Below are 18,109 nucleotides of genomic sequence, written 5' to 3' on the forward strand. Positions count from 1 at the left end.
TCTTCCAGTCAAGTGAAATCTTTTACTTATCTCTCCTAAAATGCCTAAAGATGTGGATTGGTTGTGTACTTTAAGCAGATTTGAACTGTTACAAAAACCCAAAATCTGTACATTAAGAATCTGACTTTGCCATTAGTAATATTAATACATTTCTTGATTTATTAATGATAGTAAATCTCTTGTTAGTCTAGTCATCTATCTCTGACCACTGACTGGATTAGGAGAATTCCTTCAAATTATATAATGAAAGTTTGTCTACATTGGAGGTTCTTAACCTGGGGCCTAGGAACCCTTTTTCTTTTTTTTTTATTAAAGATTTTATTTATTTTGAGTTTTACAATTTTTCCCCTAATCTTACTTCCTCCCCCCATCCCTCACAGAAAGCAATTTGTCAGTCTTTACATTGTTTCCATGTTGTACATTGATCCAAATTGAGTGTGATGAGAAATATACTTAAGGAAGAAACATAAAGTATAAGAGATAACAAGATCAGACAATAATATATTAGGTTTTTTTTTCTAAATTAAAGGGAATAGTCCTTGGATTTTGTTCAAACTCCATGGTTCTTTATCTGGCTACAGATGGTATTCTCCATTGCAGACAGCCCCATATTGTCTCTGATTGTTGCACTTTTGGAATGAGCAAGTTCATCAAGATTGATTATCACAGTGTTTTTCTGGTTCTGCTCATCTCACTCAGCATCAGTTCATGTAAATCCCTCCAGAGTTTCCTGAATTCCAGTCCCTCCTGGTTTCTAATAGAACAGTAGTGTTCCATGACACACATATACCAGTTTGCTAAGCTATTCCCCAATTGAAGGACATTTACTTGTTTTCCAATTCTTTGCCACCACAAACAGGGCTGCTATGTATGAATATTTTTGTAAAGTGATGTTTTTACCCTTTTTCATCATCTCTTCAGGGTACAGACCCAGTAGTGGTATTGCTGGATCAAAGGGTATGCACATTTTTTTGTTGCCCTTTGGGTGTAGGAACCCTTTTGTAAAAAACCATTTTGATAACTATTTCAATATATTCGGTTTCTTTTGCAATCCTATGTATATTATTTGAAACATTTAAAATCAGGATTAAGAATCCCTAGATGGGCACACCGGCACAGGAGTCAAGAGGACCTGAGTTCAAAATCGACCTCAGAACTTTGTAATTACCTAGCTTGTATGGCCTTGGCCAAGTCACTTAACCCCATTTGCCTTGCAAAAACCTAAAGAAATAAAAAATAAAAGAATCCCTAGATGGTCTCTAAAGTTCCTCCTGCTTCTAAATCATAAATTGCTAGAAGAACCAGTACTCGGTTTGGTCTCCAATATTTCCTTTTTCAGACTGCCAGAGCAAAGACAAATCCCACAGAGATACTTTGAAGAGCTGACATGGCAGAACGTCAGTCACGGAGCGCCGCAAGTAAACGGAGTTCGAATCCGGACTGCTGGTTTTCCCTGGACCAGTCACTTTAAGCTATTTCTCTCATGTGTAAAATGAGCTGGTGGCGCAGTGGATTAAGCACCGGCTCTGGGGTCAGGAGTACCCGGGTTCAAATCCGGCCTCAGACGCTTAATCATTACCTAGCTGTGCGGCCTTGGGCAAGCCGCTTCACCCCGTTTGCCTTGTTAAAAAAAAAAAAATGAGCTGGAGAAGGTTGTGGGATCTTTGCCGACTAAATACCTAGGAAACACTGGTTTTCGTGGAGGCCGGAGATGCCGCCGAGGCCGGGGGCCGCTTCAGTGCCCAGCGTGGCTGGTTAACAGCAAGAAGCGGCAGCCGCTCCCCGCGCGGCACACCCCCCAAGTGGGCGGCCCTCCGCTCGGCCCCGCCCCCTTGCGACCGGCGGCTGCCGATCATCCAGAGGGCGGCCCGGGATTGGCGGAGCGGGTGCACGAAGGGGCGGGCGAGAGGAGCAAAGAGAAAAGGGGAAAAGGGCACGTGGTGCAGAAGCCGCGGCGGCGCAGTGAGGTAAGCGGCGCGGATCCCGCAGTCCCGGCCGGCCCGGGGCTCGTGCCGCGGCGCTCCGCCGGCCCGGGGCGGGGGGAGGCCCGGGAGAGGCGCGCGGCGGCCCGGAGCCGGGCCGGGGCGGCCAGGAGGCCGCGGGCGGGCCGCTGCGCCCCGGCCCGAGCCCTGCTCTTCCTTTGGGCTTAGCCCCGCAGCCCCCTGGAGGACGAGACCTCCCGCGCCCCGGCCCGAGCCCTCGCGGCATCCCCGGCCCGAGCCCTCGCGGCATCCCCGGCGGCGCGGCGCGGCCCCCCGGCCTGGCAGGTGGCGCCCACTGGGGCCCCGCCGGCATCCCGGGAGGGCCCGGCGATGCCATCCCTCCCGCGGGGCACCCCCAGGCCGGTGCCAGGGCCGCAGAGTCTTCTACTTCCCACCTAGAGGGGCACTTGGGGTCCTGCTCCTTCATTTCAATTAAAAAAAAAAGTTGTAGGAGTTCCATGCCTCGGGAATGAGGCTTGTATTAAAAAAGTAAAATGTTAAGTGCGCTGGCGAAAACAAAGGGCAGCTGTGAACTTGGTACTCTGAAAATATTTAAGGATGGAGAGATCACCTTCAGGTTATCTGGAAGCCGACTTGCCCCACTTATATCTAATTCCTCTCCTTCCCTTAACTTTGGAAGGACCCGGCAAGCCTATTGAATTAGAAATAACCTTTTTTTTTTAGGTTTCTGCAAAACAATAGGCTTAAGTGGCTTGCCCAAGGTCACACAGCTAGGTAATTATGAAGTGCCTGAGGCCGGATTTGAACCCAGGTCCTCCTGACTCCAGGGTCGGTGCTCTATCCACTGGCCACTTAGGCGCCCCAATAACTTGCTTTTGAAATAAAAAATTTCATTGTGCTATATTTACAGTCAAATGTTTTGGGTGAGCAAATACATAAATAACTTACCTTTGCAATCATATTAAACAATACTTCCCTTTATACATACATACCATGTGCATCTAAACTAGCCTTACTATCTTGTAAAGGTATTCTGTCTCCCATTTCCGTGTTTTTGCAATCCTGCCCACCTGGAATTTTGCAATACTTCCCACAACTGTAGTGCCTAATTCTCTTTTAAGACTCAGCTCTCAGGAAACCTTATAGGTGAAATGTTTACCTTACATCTGTTTTGTATCCATTCTCTATTATACCTACACGGCCATACTTGTTTCTCCCAACTAAGCTGTTTTCTGAAGGCAGGTATTTATTTGGCTTTGGTATCTGAATAGAAGCACCTAACACAGCTACCAGCGCATTATTAAATGCTTATTGAGTGATAATAGAGCTGCAGTTAAAGGTGCAGTTTCTGTGGAACAGAACTTGGTTAAAGAGGAAAAAAGTCATAGATTTAGAGCTTGAAGGGATCTTGAAAACATACTATCTCTTAAATAAGGAATCATCAGTTCATAAGTATATATTCCTGCTTTCTGTAAATAAATCATTTTGGTAGATGGCTGGGGAATGAAACTGTCCCAATCCCCTCTTGGGGAAATAACATTTAAGAAAATATGTTTAGGGGCAGCTAGGTGGCAAAGTGGATAGAGCATCAGCCCTGGAGTCAGGAGGACCTGGGTTCAAATCCGGCCTCAGGCACTTCATAATTACCTAGTTGTGTGGCCTTTGGGCAAGCCACTTAATCCTATTTGCCTTGCAGAAACCTAAAAAAAAAAGAATATTTAAACATTAAATGCAAATTAATTTTTTGAATGTGAAGACTAAGAAAAGGTCCCAGGACAGGGATTGTACCTTGCCTCTGTATCCCCAGTGTTTAGCCCAGTGGCTGACTTATAGTAGGCACTCAATAAATATTTATTAATGAATGTAGGAGTTAGCACCTAAACTGAGCTTTAAAGGAAGCAAAGAATTACATATAAGAGCAAACTGGCCTACAGAGATTTAGGTAAGGTCACACTAACAAAGCTAGTAGTACATCCAGGTACCCTGATGTTAAATACAGTGATCTTTCTATATGACAGTTGAATGTTCTTTGGTTATTTAAAACAGTTAACTTCAGATAGTATTTTGAGGTAATATATGTATAGGTTACTGATTACATAAAATTAAGTTTGCAAAGATTGTTTTAAGGAGTATTATCAATGGAATGGTACTTAGCAATCCTTTTAGATTCTTCTATACAGATAATATGATTTTGTTGAAAATTGTATTTAAAGATTTAGATGTAGTCCACAGATCTTGATAACTGGATATGAAGAGTGGGGGGAAGAAGTTACACCTCAAGATTACTAAGGCATTCACCAGTTCTTTAATAGAACTAATCTCTTAGAAACTGTACTCAGTATTAATATAAAAAGGTATACTTCTTTAACTTTTTATTGTTTAAATTTATTTCAGTGTATAAAAACATTAAACTTGATCTGAGTATTGAGGGAAGTATCAATCTTTTAAAGGCCTAATCCTTTAAAAAAAAAAGTTCCAAATGAGGCTAGAAAAAGGACCAAGTTGACTCTCAGAAATTACCTACCTTAAAAATTCTAAATTGAATATTGCTGCATATTTAAGAGGTTGTTGAATCTGGTTATACTAAAGGAGAAATGATGATTTAGAAATTTGAGAAATGCAAGTTAGCAATGCTAGTGAATGCCAGCTACTAGAAAAGATAACAGCCAAAGAAATCTGTTTAGTATGTCTAAAGTCTCCTCTAAAGTGAGATTAGGTGGGAAGGTGTATTTAAGACTGAGTTCAAAGGGGAATAAATTGCTGTTGTTTGTTGACTTGCCATGAAAGAGTTCAAATTAAAAAGTTCTACTGAACATGAAATCTGTTTATTAAGGCACTAATTATTACCTATGTGCCCTGTAATTGTAGGCAGGGTCATTTTGGAAGTTGGAGAACATTGATAAATTAGGTATTTAATCTGTTTTTTAAATAAAAGGTGCAGTTTATACAGAGCAGAACTTAGTTGAGAAGGACAAGTGATGAAAGGACCAAATTTAAAATTCTTATTTTAGATAATGAACTAATTGTTTTCCTAGAGAAAAGAGATGACTTCCAATAATTTTTAACTATTCTGAATCATTTGTTTGAATAGTTTTGTTCTTCTGAGATGAAATTCATTGTCAAATTGATCAAATGGGGAGTGATAACTTTTTTTTTAAAAAAACAAACTAAATTACTGAAAGGTCTAAATTAGTTTGTGATGACCACTGCTTAGAATAAAACATTCATTGACTGGAACTGGAAACTTCTTAAATTGGCATGTACTGTGCTTGTAGTAGGTACATAATGTATTTCACTTTAGAAATTGTACTGATTTTGTTGTGATGGTATTTTTGTAGCAGAATTTACAGTGTCATTTTTCCCAGGCAGAACTGAACCTCTCACCTATGATCTATTCAGTTGCCTGTTATTGTTGTTTAGGTGCATGAAGGAAAAGCACAATAGTTATTGGTATCTTAGTCATTCTTATTGTGGTTTGGAGAATGTAGTAGCAGTGGTGCAGCAGTATTCTTGGCATTTTCTAATTGTATAATATTGTATTGTCAGCAGCAAACATTATGTGCTTGACTTAGAAAGGGCAATATTCAAGGAATTGGAGATAAAGAGATAGACAACTGGACATAGTCCTTATGATTCAGGAGATTATAATCTACTGTAAGAGATAGACCTGTGATTGCTCCTTTGAGGTCCATAGGAACCTTTCTCCTCTGGTCTATTCCTGCCTACTCTACTTTTTTATTTCTTTCCTTGAAATGGAAATGAGACCTGGGTGAAATTTTGATAAACCTCAAATTACAAAATCACACTTCCCTCATGATTATGTACTTTACTTTGTCTTTTCTTTCTTTCTTTTTTTTTTAGGTTGTTTTTTTGTTTTTTGTTTTTTTGCTAGGCAATGGGGTTAAGTGGCTTGCCCAAGGCCACATATCTAGGTAATTATTAGTTGTCTGAAGTCAAATTTGAACTCGGGTCCCCCTGATTCCAGGGCTGATACTCTATCTGCGCTACCACCTAGTCGCCCCATGTACTTCACTTTGGATACAAACGTGGGACAAATTATCATTCCATGATTAATGTTTCTAGGTTTTCATATTGACATTTTATTTTGTTTTTCCAATTACATGTTATGAAAGTTTTTTTTAATTTATTTAAGGCATTGGGGTTAAGTGACTTGCTCAAGGTCACACAGCTAGGTAATTATTAGTAATCTGAAGTAGGGTTTGAACTCAGGTCCCCCTGACTCCAGGGCTGATACTCTTATCTACTGCACCACCTAACTGCCCCTGAAAGTTTTTTTTTAAACATTTATCCACAGGCATATTTAGTAGTTTTATAATTTTCTTCTACCCTTCCCTCAATGGTGAACAGACCAGTGAGCATATTACATGTACATTTGTGTTTAACATGTTTACATGTTTTTCACTTTATGTATGAGACATTAGGATTCAAGGGAAAAGGGGCGGCTAGTGGCTTGGTGGATAGAGCACCAGCCCTGGAGTCAGGAGTACCTGAGTTCAAATCCAGCCTCAGACACTTAATAATTACTTAGCAGTATGGCCTTGGGCAAGCCACTTAACCCCATTTGCCTTGCAAAACCCTTAAAAAAGAAAAGGTTTAAAGGAAAAGAAAGTAAACTATGGGATAGGAAGGAAAAACATAAGATAAATTTTTTTTAAGTGAACCAAGTGTTCATTCAGATTCTGTAGTTTATTTGTTTTTTGTTTTGTTTTCTTTCTCTGAATGTGGATGGTATATATACCTTAACTTTTAATGGAATGTATTTGGATGGCCATTCTTATGGAAGTTCATTTGATGTTAAGTATTTACTATAGCAACCCTTTTGTGATACTTTTCTACTTGCCTTACTTACCAGGCCCTGTCCCAACTTCATCATACCCAGAAGACTGAGACTAAGCACAATTTCATTATTATATATATATGACCTTGGTCTATCAGGGTCACCCCTTTCTTTGCATCCACTCCCAGCTGATACTTTTCTGGACACTTGGATAATATTCATGTCAAATTCCCTCCTTTGATTGTTTTTCCAATATGCCCTTCTTATTCCCATCACCCATTTAAAAAATCTCTTAAAGAGTTCCATTAAAACATACAAAAGACTGTGGAACTTTTTAGTGTCCGACACTTAAATGGCAACATCCTAGGCATAGGGGAACATATGACTATAAAGGAACTACATTTCTAACTATCACTAAGAATAATAATAATAATAATGAAGTAGGCACTCAGACAAAAAGTTGTTTTATTCTACTTTGGGGCAAGATGAGCAGTTTAATACCTGACCAATCATAGCCAGGTGTCTTTGACCATAGTGTTGAGCCAGACTTTACAGTTTTTGTATTGGTGTTAACATTTTCAGGTTTCTTAGTTTTCTTTATTTCTATTTTTATTAATTTCTTTATTTCTCATTTTATTTTTGCCATGTTTTATACTGTTGAATATAATTCCCTTCCTTATGCCTGATATTTCTCTATCTTAGGTTTGCAAAATACTTTATCTTTATTCTCATTTGATTCTCATAATAACCCTGTAAAGAGTTTGCTATTATTATCCTCATTTTACATTTGAAGAAACAGATGCAGAGAGATTAAGTGACTTGCTCAGGGTCTATGGGTAAATGTCAGAAGCATGAAGTGCAACATTGTCTACTGTGCTACCAGAAATAATGGCCTTCTCTTTGTTCTCTTGCTACAAGTTCTCAAAGTTCTCCAGCACATATACTCATATACTTGAAAAACCTCATGGAGTAGTGAATGGAGGGCCAGCCTGGGTTCAAGTTTTCCCTCTGACACATTCTGGTTCAGTGATCACAGGAAATTCATTTAACTTCTCAGTGCCCCCAGGAAGCTGTTAGGACTAAATTATGAAGAAGTTGTTGATCTGCATTGATGGAGACAGTTTACAAGTGGAAAAAATAAATACCTCGGAGCAGCTAGGTGGTGCAGTAGATGAAGCACCTGCCCTGGAGTCAGGAGTACCTGGGTTCAAATCCAGGGTCAGACACTTAATAATTACCTAGCTGTGTGGCCTTGGGCAAGCCACTTAACCCCATTTGCCTTGCAAAAAAAAAAAGAAAGAAAGAAAATACATCTAAGATATATCCTTTTTCAAATTTGCCCTGTATTTTTGTACTTGTGGCATCTTTTATCTTTGGTATTTCACATACTCTTTCCTTTATTATAGACTTCCACTTTTTGAAGCATTTCAATAAGCTTTACATAATTTGCCAGTCACTGACAGCTTTGCAAATCTTCAGGGGCCATCTATTTCATAGTTTCTTTAGTTCTGAAGTGATGTTTCCCCTTCTAGTACATAGTACATGTGCAAGTATTGCAAAAAACCACACAATATGTAGCGAATGATTAAATTCATTTTTGCCTAGGTTGTAAAACCAAGACCATTCAAACAGCAGGAGACACAACTGGAATTCAATTAAACGATACATACCTAAATATTCCCTTTAGGATCAATGTTCTAAAGACACATAACCTTTTCTGGAAGCAATTTGAGTTTTGTAGTAGCCTCACAAGGACAGGTCAAGTCTATTATCTAGCTAGAGCTTATCAAAACACTTGTCCTCTTAGGATGAAGATCTAGAGTTCCACTTTGTCTCAGTGCAGATGAAGTGACATTAATCAGAGCAGAACCACATTGAAATCTTAGTTTATATATCTCCAGAACCTATATGTTTCCCTACTACCAATAGCAAAACTCCTTTTGTATCCTTCACATTTTATACAGGAGTTTTAAACTTAAAAATTTTAGTTAACTAATCTTTATCTTTTCTCAAGGTCCAAATTATTCTGATTGCCAGGGTCCAAATTCTTTGGCCAAATTAAAGCCTTTCGTTTTTCAGTTTGGCCAGAGAGTGCTGGCTACATCTAAAAGTCACCATTGTTTTGTTTAATGTAACCTAGCACAACAAAGATACAAACCCATTCTCCTACACTAACTGTTCTGTCAGTAAAAGATGGCATTGATGTCTTTATCTCCAAATGACATAATATAAAAGATTTCTGAAAATGGAAGTATTTTATAGCCATTTAGAATTACAACTTTCATAAATTATTTTAAAGTCTACCATGTCTTTACTTAATATATGGATTCTTTAATGATCCATGATTTTGTAGGTATGACTGTTCTGCTATCTAAATAGATCATAGCCTCTTTAGTGGATAGAGTACTTAGGTTTGTCTTTGGGTAACATCCATCATATGGCTTATGCGTAAATTTTATTAGACTCTATCAGAGCTTGTGTTTTCCCTGGCATTGACTTTAAGAGCCCAAGTTACTTCTGTGCCACATTTTGACCTAGGTATATAAAAGTGATAACCATTCACAGGATTTGATACATAATTGAACAAAAGAGTTAATCCTGTCTTAAGGTCTGCCCCCTCAACAGGCATAGGCAGAAAGCTGAAAAAGCTAACTTTACTTTAACTGACAATCATTCTTTGCTTTCAGTAACAAGTTGTCCGACTGAGCTAAATTTCTGTTACCATCTGCAGACATATCAATGTATTTATATGTTTTCTGGCTTGAGTATATTTTCTGTCAGTCATCCAGTATATCTGAGTATTTGATCCAAGAGACTGGCCTGCAGTTTAGCTGGAAAAGATTCCTCTAGTACTTTAGTGATTCTTATCTGCAATGGGACCAGATAATGAGCCAGCCACACCTTATCCTGTGCAATTCTTTCTCTAGGGCTTTAACATTAATAGATAACAGTGTAAAACTTAGGCTGTGTCTTTTTTTTTTGGTGGGGGCAGGGCAATTGTATATTACCTCAATGACTTCCCATAAAAATTTTCTTAGGTTGGTCATATTTGATAATGTGCTCCAGTCCATTCACCTGCACCTACCATAAATCTTTTTATTGCCCTTTAAGTCACTTATTATTTTGATTTATAGGGGTTTGGAGTTCTGAAAAAAAAGATGGCTTTTTTTGGCTTATTTAACAGCTTGGGATCATTAAAAGCAATGTACATTTCCCCAGTTGCATTCCAACCCAGTTTCTTCCAGTTCAGCTCCAAGTAGCTAATTTCAGTCATTCCTGCTTAAGAATATGGAATCTGAAATTATAGATCAATAGCAACCTTAGCAATCATCTAATCTAATTCCATCATTTTCCATATATGGAAACTAAGAGAGGCTAAATGATTTAACCAAGATCACATGGAAGAAATTCTGACAGAACCAGAATTTGAAGTTAGGTTTTCTGACACCAAATCCAATATTCCTTCCAGATTATTACAGTTTTAGATTTTCTAATATACAGTAATAATTCTAGTATAACTTAACTAATAATAAAATGAGATAACCCTAAAAGCAAAAAAATCTGTATCATAACTAAATAAAACAGCTGAAAACTGCTTATCTTACAAAGTATAGCTCAATTTTGTTTATACTTATAGAATGCATCTTCCATGAATCAGGTAACTTAGATTTTATTTTACTTTATTTGAATGTAATTTTTACTGATGTTTTTTATTGCTTCCATTTTTCTCTCCCTCACTCCTTCCAGAGCTATCCCATATAATTTTTTTTGAAGAGGAGCTATAGGAAAAATAGGTATGCTATCAACTTCTTGATGGATCTGTGAACTACTTTAGAAAGTAGTGTGGAACTACTTATTCTCTGACCTAGGAATACTACTATTTGGTCTATAATTCCAAAGAAATCAAAAAATAGAAAAGAATCTATGTGTTCTGTTATAGCCACAAATTGGAAATTAACTGAGTATTGCCCTATTGGAATGTTTAAACAAATTGGTATATGAATGTAATAGAATACTATTGTGCCCTAAGAAATGATGGAATGGACAATTTCAGAGGAAATGAGAACCTTTATGAACTGACTTAGAGTGAAGTGAGCAGAACTATAATTTATACAATGATAACATAGAGAACAAAAAAAAATAAAAACTTTGAAAACCTTTAGATTTCTGATCAATGCATAGTTAAAGCTACAAATCCAAAGAATGAAAAAAAAATACATACCATTCACCTCCTGTCAGAGAAGTGATGAAACTTTGAAAATTCCTTTTTTTCCTACCATCCCTCCAATATAGACTTACTCACATTTTTTGTAATCTTTAGCAATTTACAGGGTATAAGATGAAATCTTAGGGTTGTTTATCTTGGATACCAAATCCTTATCTAAGAAATTTGATACAAAGATTTTTTCCTCATGCTACCATTATCCTTTAATCTCAGATCCATTCATTTTGTTTGTGCAGAAATTTTCAGTTGCATGTAATCAAATTTAACTTTTTAATCTTTTGTAATTTGCCTCTGTCTCTTGTTTAAGAGTTCCTTGCAGAGCGTCTAGGTGGTGCAGTGGATAGAGCACCAGCCCTGAAGTCAGGTGTACCTGAGTTCAAATCCAGCCTCAGACACTTAATAATTACCTTGCTGTGTATCCTTGGGCAAGCCACTTAACCCCATTTCCTTGAAAAAAAAACCTAAAAAAAAAAAGAGTTCATTGCCTACCCATAGCAGGGGAAGTATATAATCTTTTTTATATTTTTTTAATAACATGATCTTTATTATTGAAATCATGTATCCATTTTGAATGTATTATGAAATATGCTATGTGATATTGGTCCAAATCTATTTCCTGTCATTGCTTTCTACTTTTTTTTTTTTTTTTTTTTTTTAGGTTTTTGCAGGGCAAATGGGGTTAAGTGGCTTGCCCAAGACCACACAGCTAGGTAATTATTAAGTGTCTGAGGCCTGATTTGAACTCAGGTATTCCTGACTCCAGGGACAGTGCTCTATCCACTGTGCCACCTTAGCAATTTTTATCAAATAAGAAGTTCTTTCCTAAGTAACATGTGCTTCTTCAATATACCTTAGATTTTAAATTAGATTCCAACACTGCATAAATGTGAGTCTAGTCACATTACTTAGAGCAGTGGTATCAAACTCAAATAAAAAAATTAGCATTATCTATTATTTATTTTGTTTTTCTGGTTCTGGTTTTACACCTTTTGTTTGACCAAATTTGACACCTTTGATCTATACTAATTCTAAAATAAACAAGTATCTCTTCAATAGCATTGCAGACAAACCAAGATCATATTACCTGGAGTTTCTTAAACATTTCATCCTCTATTAAGAGTTTGAGAGGGGAAGGAACAATATTGGAAACTGGGTAATTTTGTTTCCTAGCCTCCTAAAATCCGATCTTTGGGATTTCCTTTGGAAATTTCTGTAGTATTGTGGTAACTCCCAGTCTGTTAAAATTTCAGTGGCAGAGAAAGTCATCTCTCTCTCTCTCTTTTTCTCTCTCTCTCTCTCTCTCTCTCTCTCTCTAAATCACTTTGTAATCCTGAAGTATGAAGAGTGCCATTTAACCACAATTTGTCAATGTACAGGCATTAATTTGGCATCCCACTTCAGAACATGACTGATTTAGTGGATACTCACATGCAGCAGCTGCAATTCTAGAATACTTCATGTCACTTCAGAGCTCATTTGCTCAATATGTCAGAGCTATTCCTCAGCTCCAACTTGGAAGTTTCAACAGAGGATTCTGAATTCCTCATTTGAAGCAAGTTGGAAGTGGTTGGAGAAGAGAAGTTATAATTTCAAAAGCTCCAATTCCAGAAGCTGTTATTGGTTTTTAATTTGCCCTGTTTATTCAGGGTAAGAGACTCTTTCACTTTCACATTTCTAATGTTGGCATTTTGATCAGTCTCTATCTAGCATGAGAAACTTTCAGTCAAAAAGATTGTTCTCCCAGGGAAATCTGTGCCTGAACAGCTGCTTTAAATGTTGAAAATGTTTTCTCTTATTCCTAGTTAAATCTTGACTTGAATGAAATATTTTGCTTTGCTGCTTCTAGAGTAAGAGTCACATGTATTTGATCCAAAGTTCAAAGCTTTGATTATCTGTGTTTTGCTTTATTCCCCTCTTTTTACTTCAAGGTTTTGCTAAAATCTAATAATATAGTTATTTTGCCTGGCTTCCCAGAATTGAGTCATCATTTCAATATAAGCTAGCATTTTTATTTTAAAAAAAGGATAGCAGTCATATAAACGGGAATGAGGTTAAAGTCAATAATGTTTTACAATGTTTTAATTTTCATTAACTAATATCTTTAAAATAGGGAGTGTGAATAGAGAAAGCTCATCTCAATTTAAGGAAATACTTGACACAAATTAGCCTTGTGTTTGTCACCTAACTTCTTGGTGTGGAAGGAAAACTTATCTGATGTTGCAATTTCTGTTCTTGTGATTTTGCTTTTGTAATCCTTTTACTTGGAGGGTGGAGTCAGAAGTCTTATGATAAGATACCAGTGCTTTCCGAGTAAGTGGTTTTTGTTCCTGTTACAGATTTCAAGCATTAGGCACAGTTTTTCTGTTTCCAAAGTCATTCATTGAATCAGAAAATGCCTATCCTCACTGAACTATTTAGTCATATTGATAAACACCAGGATCAATACATAAAGGTAAGAAAATGTTCTTTAATCAGCATTAAAAGGTTTTAATCCTCATATCATCTTGATAAGCTAATCTGTATTCCTTTTTTAAAAAAAAATCTACTTTTAAATTTGTCTGTAATTTGTGTTGCTCTTTTTTGTAATGACAATTAAAAACTTCAATTCATTTCTATAGAAACTGGAACTAATACATAAGAAACCAGGGCTGACATACTTGTTAATCTTTTCAGTTTAGAATCCCTCATGTGATAGATGTTGTTGTCTTTCTTAAAGACCTGTAGTTTCATATGTAATTCTCTTTTTCTATTCTTTTTCTTCTGTTTTTATATTATTTAGTACTTTTTCCTCAGTTAGATATAAAACAATTTTTAACATTCATTTTTAAAACTTGAATAGCAAATTCTCTCCCTATCTTCTGTTCATTGAGAAGGTTAGCAATTTAATAGAAGTTTTACTGTAGTCAAATAGAACATTTTCATAATAGTCATGTAGTGAAAGAAAATATATATTAAAAAATCTCAACAAAAATAAAGTAAATAAAGTATGCTTCAGTCTGTATTCAGATACCATAAGTTCTTTCTCAGCAGATGGACAGAATTTTTTCTCAAGTCTTTCAGAGTTGTCTTGGATCATTTATATTGCTAAAAATAACTTAGTCACTCATAGTTGAACTTACAATATTGCTGTTACTTTTTTACATAGTACATTTACTTTGCATAAGTTCATGTAAGTCCCTCCAGATTTTTCTGAAAGTATCCTTTTACTCATTTCCCACAGCAAAACAGTATTCACTTATGGTTACATAAAATAATTTATTCAGCCATTTACCAGTTGATGGGCATCCCCTCAATTTCCAGCTCCCTGTCAGCAGCAAAGAGATACTATAAATATTCTTGGTCATATAGGTCCTTTTCCTTTTTTTTTTTTTTAATATTTGTTTTGGGATACAGACCTAATAGTAGCAGTGCTAGGTCAAAGGGTATGTATGGTTTCATAGCCCTTTGAGCATAATTTCAGAGTACTCTAAGGATTGGTTAATCAGTTCACAACTCTACCAACAATGCCTTTTTTTTACCCCACATCCTCTTCAGCATTTCCATGTGATTGATTTTGGAAGCCATTTATATGTTATGGATCTACTGAAGCTCTAAGATTTTCAGTCACCTCTTGGTAAAAAGGGAATTTGATTTTAAATGAAGTTTGTTCTTAAATTTAGATGATAAAATTATAGAATTTTAGAGTTGAAGCTTCTAATGGGATAATATTTGAGAAGAAACTATCTTGTTTCATAAGATTACACTTTAGAGAACTGTTTTAGCAGATGGCATTGATTAAAAAGATGGAATGACTTATGTGGACTCAGACACCAAAAACATCTAAACACTCCAGTTCTTTTTTACTTATATATACATATCTTTAGCCATTACTAAGTATTTTAGTGAACTTATTTTTGACAGTATTAATAAATAATGATTTTGCATGAAAATGTACCATACTTCCCCATGTATAAGACACTCCTGTGTATAAGATGCACCTTAATTTTGGGGCCAAAATTTGAAAAAAATGTATTAAAGAAAGTTATTGAACTCAAGCTTTATTCATCATAAAATTCATACAACTCCTCATCACTGTCAAAACTCCCATCTATTATCTCATCTTCATCTGTGTTTGATGATGAATTGCTGTCTTAGGAGAGGCTCTGACTGCTATCCTTCCTGTGCTCTGGTCTGGAGTTGACCACAAGCACTCCTTGGGCAAGTCTGGTACATTGATTCATGCTTAGTCCATTCCATTTCATGAACCTGAAGCACCAATTGTGCTTCGAAATCAGTAACTTCTTTTTCATCAGTAATTCTTCTTGCCTCATGCTGAACCATCTTTGTGGACACAGGAATTCCGATTACCCTTGGCACTTCAGTCCATATCTTCAATTCCCTCTCTAAATCAGGCTATTTTGCTGACTTACCTCTCAAGGCCTTCTTTCAGTTGGATTTCCTCCTGTAGCCACTCTCGGGTTGCTTTCTCAGTTGGAGGAGAACAAAATTTTTGTTCAGTAGCACAATTTCCATTCACTTTTGCAAACTGGATCACTTTGAACTTGAATTCAGTACTGTACGAAAATCTTTTCTGAGCCATTTCTGGGCAGAATGTGGCAAAATGTAACCCAACACACCAGTAATAAATGCAAAACAATGAGCACAAAGACACCAAGCCTGAAAAAGGAGGAAATCCAAGTAAAAAATCTGCAACCACTGCACAAGACACTCGCAATTTTTAAACCCCAAATTTTTTCAAAAAAGGGTGCCTCTTATACATGGAGAAATATAGTACATTCTAAAATTGAAACTATGCTATATTGGTTATTTTTAAAGTACAGAAAATAAAACAACAGCTATTGATTCTTCTACTTAATTTAGTCTAAAGGAATAGTTTTGACAAGATTTTCATTAATTTTGTTATTAAATGTGGTAGACTTTTGATACTGTTATTCCCTGAATTCCAAAATCCATGCTTGTTTGATATCCATAAACAGAAGCTTGCAGAATGGGTGTCAATCCAGAGTGTTTCTGCATGGCCAGAGAAAAGAGATGAAATCAATCGAATGATGGAAGTTGCAGCTGCAAACATAAGACAACTAGGTGGTATAACTGAGCTGGTAGACATTGGGAAACAAAAGGTATGATTGTAAAAGTACACATAAAACTTTCTTGAAAACACAAATCATTTAATATTAATTGAGGGACTCTGAACTTTTGCTAATTTATACTCTTTTTTTTTTTTCCTCTGCTCCTTTGGCGTCTTGAGTCTAAAGCTGTAGGAGCCCTCAGAGACCAACTAGTACAACCTTCACTTGATAGAGGAAAAAACTCAACTAGGTTGCTTCTCCAAAGTGATAAGAATAGTATGCCATGAGAAGCAGAATTTGAACTGAGGTCCTCTGATTTAGTAACTTTTGACCTTTCCTATTATTCCATTCTGCTCTAGCAGAAGCAGATTTTTTTGGTTGGGTCAAGGACCAGTTTTGTATTCTGTATCTCACATTAGTACAAATATTGAAGATTTGGGATAGAAAGAACATTGTGCTAAACTAGTTCAGGAGACCTAAGTTATAGCCCCAGCTTTACTGCTTACTATCTGTAAGACTCTGAGTAATATATTTTATTGTTTAGGTTTCATTTTCCTTATCATTAAAAAAGGGATGATGTTATTTCTAATACTTAACAAAATTGTTATGAGTTCAGTACTTTATAAATCAAAGTACTATATAAATGTGAACTGGAGTTTACTAAATAGGAACTTGCCTGTTCCTTTTAAGGGAATAATTGAGATTTGGCCTGACGGAAGTTCAGAAAGTTTTTCTGCTAGTTTTACAGACCTGAAAGCTGGACTTGCCCCCTATCCTCTTAGAAAAATTCACAATTAGTAGCACCATCTTTTAATTTCTAATATTGTCCTTAAGTACAAGTTATTATAAGTTCTTTTTCTCTGAATTTAAATGAAGGATTTGCTTAGATTATTTCTTTTCTTGTTCTTTAAATAAGACTTCTTAGTACACTGTGTGAATCAGTACATAGCCTAGCTGTTATTTTATTTATTTCATTTTTTTGAATTATAAAGATTTTATTTATTTTGAGTTTTACAATTTTTCTCCTAATCTTACTTCCCTCCCCCCCAGCCCCCACAAAAGGTAATTTGCCAGTCTTTACATTGTTTCCATGGTATACATTGATCCAAATTGAATGTGATGAGAGAGAAATCATATCCTTTAAGGAAGAAACATAAAGTATAAGAGATAGCAATATTAGACAATAAGATATCAGTTTTTTTTTTCCTAAATTAAAGGTAATAGTCCTTGGTCTTTGTTCAAACTCCAGAGTTCTTTCTTTGGATACAGATGGTATTCTTCATTGCAGGCAGCCCCATATTTTTCAATCTTTTAACACATCTTTATACATTAAATTCTTATTCCTAAAGTTTATAATAAAAAATATTCTTCTCTTTTTAAGGTGATTGTGCTGTTAGGTTTTTTTTTATTTCAATCTTAATTTATTCTATAATTTGTTCATCCAGTTACAGTGGTAGAATTGTAGAGTTGGAAAGACCCTTAGAGATGCTCTAGATAGGTTCAACTAAATGGAAACTATTGATAACTGGAAAAATCTAAATTCTCTGATCTTACCTCTCTGGCAGTCACCTGCTCTACCTGGGATTCTGCCTCCAGGGAGAAAAAATCTTTCTAGCTTATCATAAGACTGTTAGATGCTTTTAGCTTAGTTCTCAGTTCTGCTCCATTCCTTTCTAACTTCTCTCTAGTCCTTAATCCTAAGATTTTTCTATGTAGTTTATAAAATTAGTCCCTTGTCCCCCTCTTAGGATCATTTCATCCAAAATTGTCTCAGTTTCTTTCCTTGCTTTCACTGATAAACAAAACAAAAAACATAAAACCAAGGCTGGATGATAATTTGTCAGGGATGTTGTAAAAGAAATGTTTTTTTCAGATATGGATTGGATTAGATGTTTTCTGGGGTCCTTCCAATCCTTTGTTCCTTTTGCATATGTTGCTGTTACCCAAGTCCAAGTCTAGTTAATTACAAGCTTATCACCAGTAGGTTGGTAACTATGAAAGGAATTCTTTGGTAACACATGACTAAAGGAATTCATTATAACACATTAAATAATTTTTTAAAAAATATAGGTAC

General features: G+C 36.2%; 2 protein-coding genes across 2 annotated transcripts in view; one reads left to right on the plus strand and one right to left on the minus strand.

Annotated features, from left to right (window-relative positions):
• The window catches only part of DIPK1C (divergent protein kinase domain 1C), a 132,655-nt gene extending 119,863 nt beyond the window's left edge, over positions 1-12,792 (minus strand). The window contains exon 1 of the mRNA XM_074201293.1: positions 12,395-12,792. The gene's annotated coding sequence lies outside the window, so the exon portion shown is untranslated. The remainder of the gene's footprint in view (positions 1-12,394) is intronic.
• Positions 1,919-18,109, plus strand: part of CNDP2 (carnosine dipeptidase 2) — a 34,601-nt gene continuing 18,410 nt past the window's right edge. The window contains exons 1-3 of the mRNA XM_074201289.1: positions 1,919-1,967; positions 13,303-13,418; positions 15,943-16,086. Coding sequence (XP_074057390.1) covers positions 13,359-13,418; positions 15,943-16,086 — 204 coding nt within the window. The 5' untranslated portion in view covers positions 1,919-1,967; positions 13,303-13,358. The remainder of the gene's footprint in view (positions 1,968-13,302; positions 13,419-15,942; positions 16,087-18,109) is intronic.

Source organism: Macrotis lagotis, chromosome X, assembly GCF_037893015.1.
Source record: "Macrotis lagotis isolate mMagLag1 chromosome X, bilby.v1.9.chrom.fasta, whole genome shotgun sequence".
Taxonomy (NCBI): Eukaryota; Metazoa; Chordata; class Mammalia; order Peramelemorphia; family Peramelidae; genus Macrotis; species Macrotis lagotis.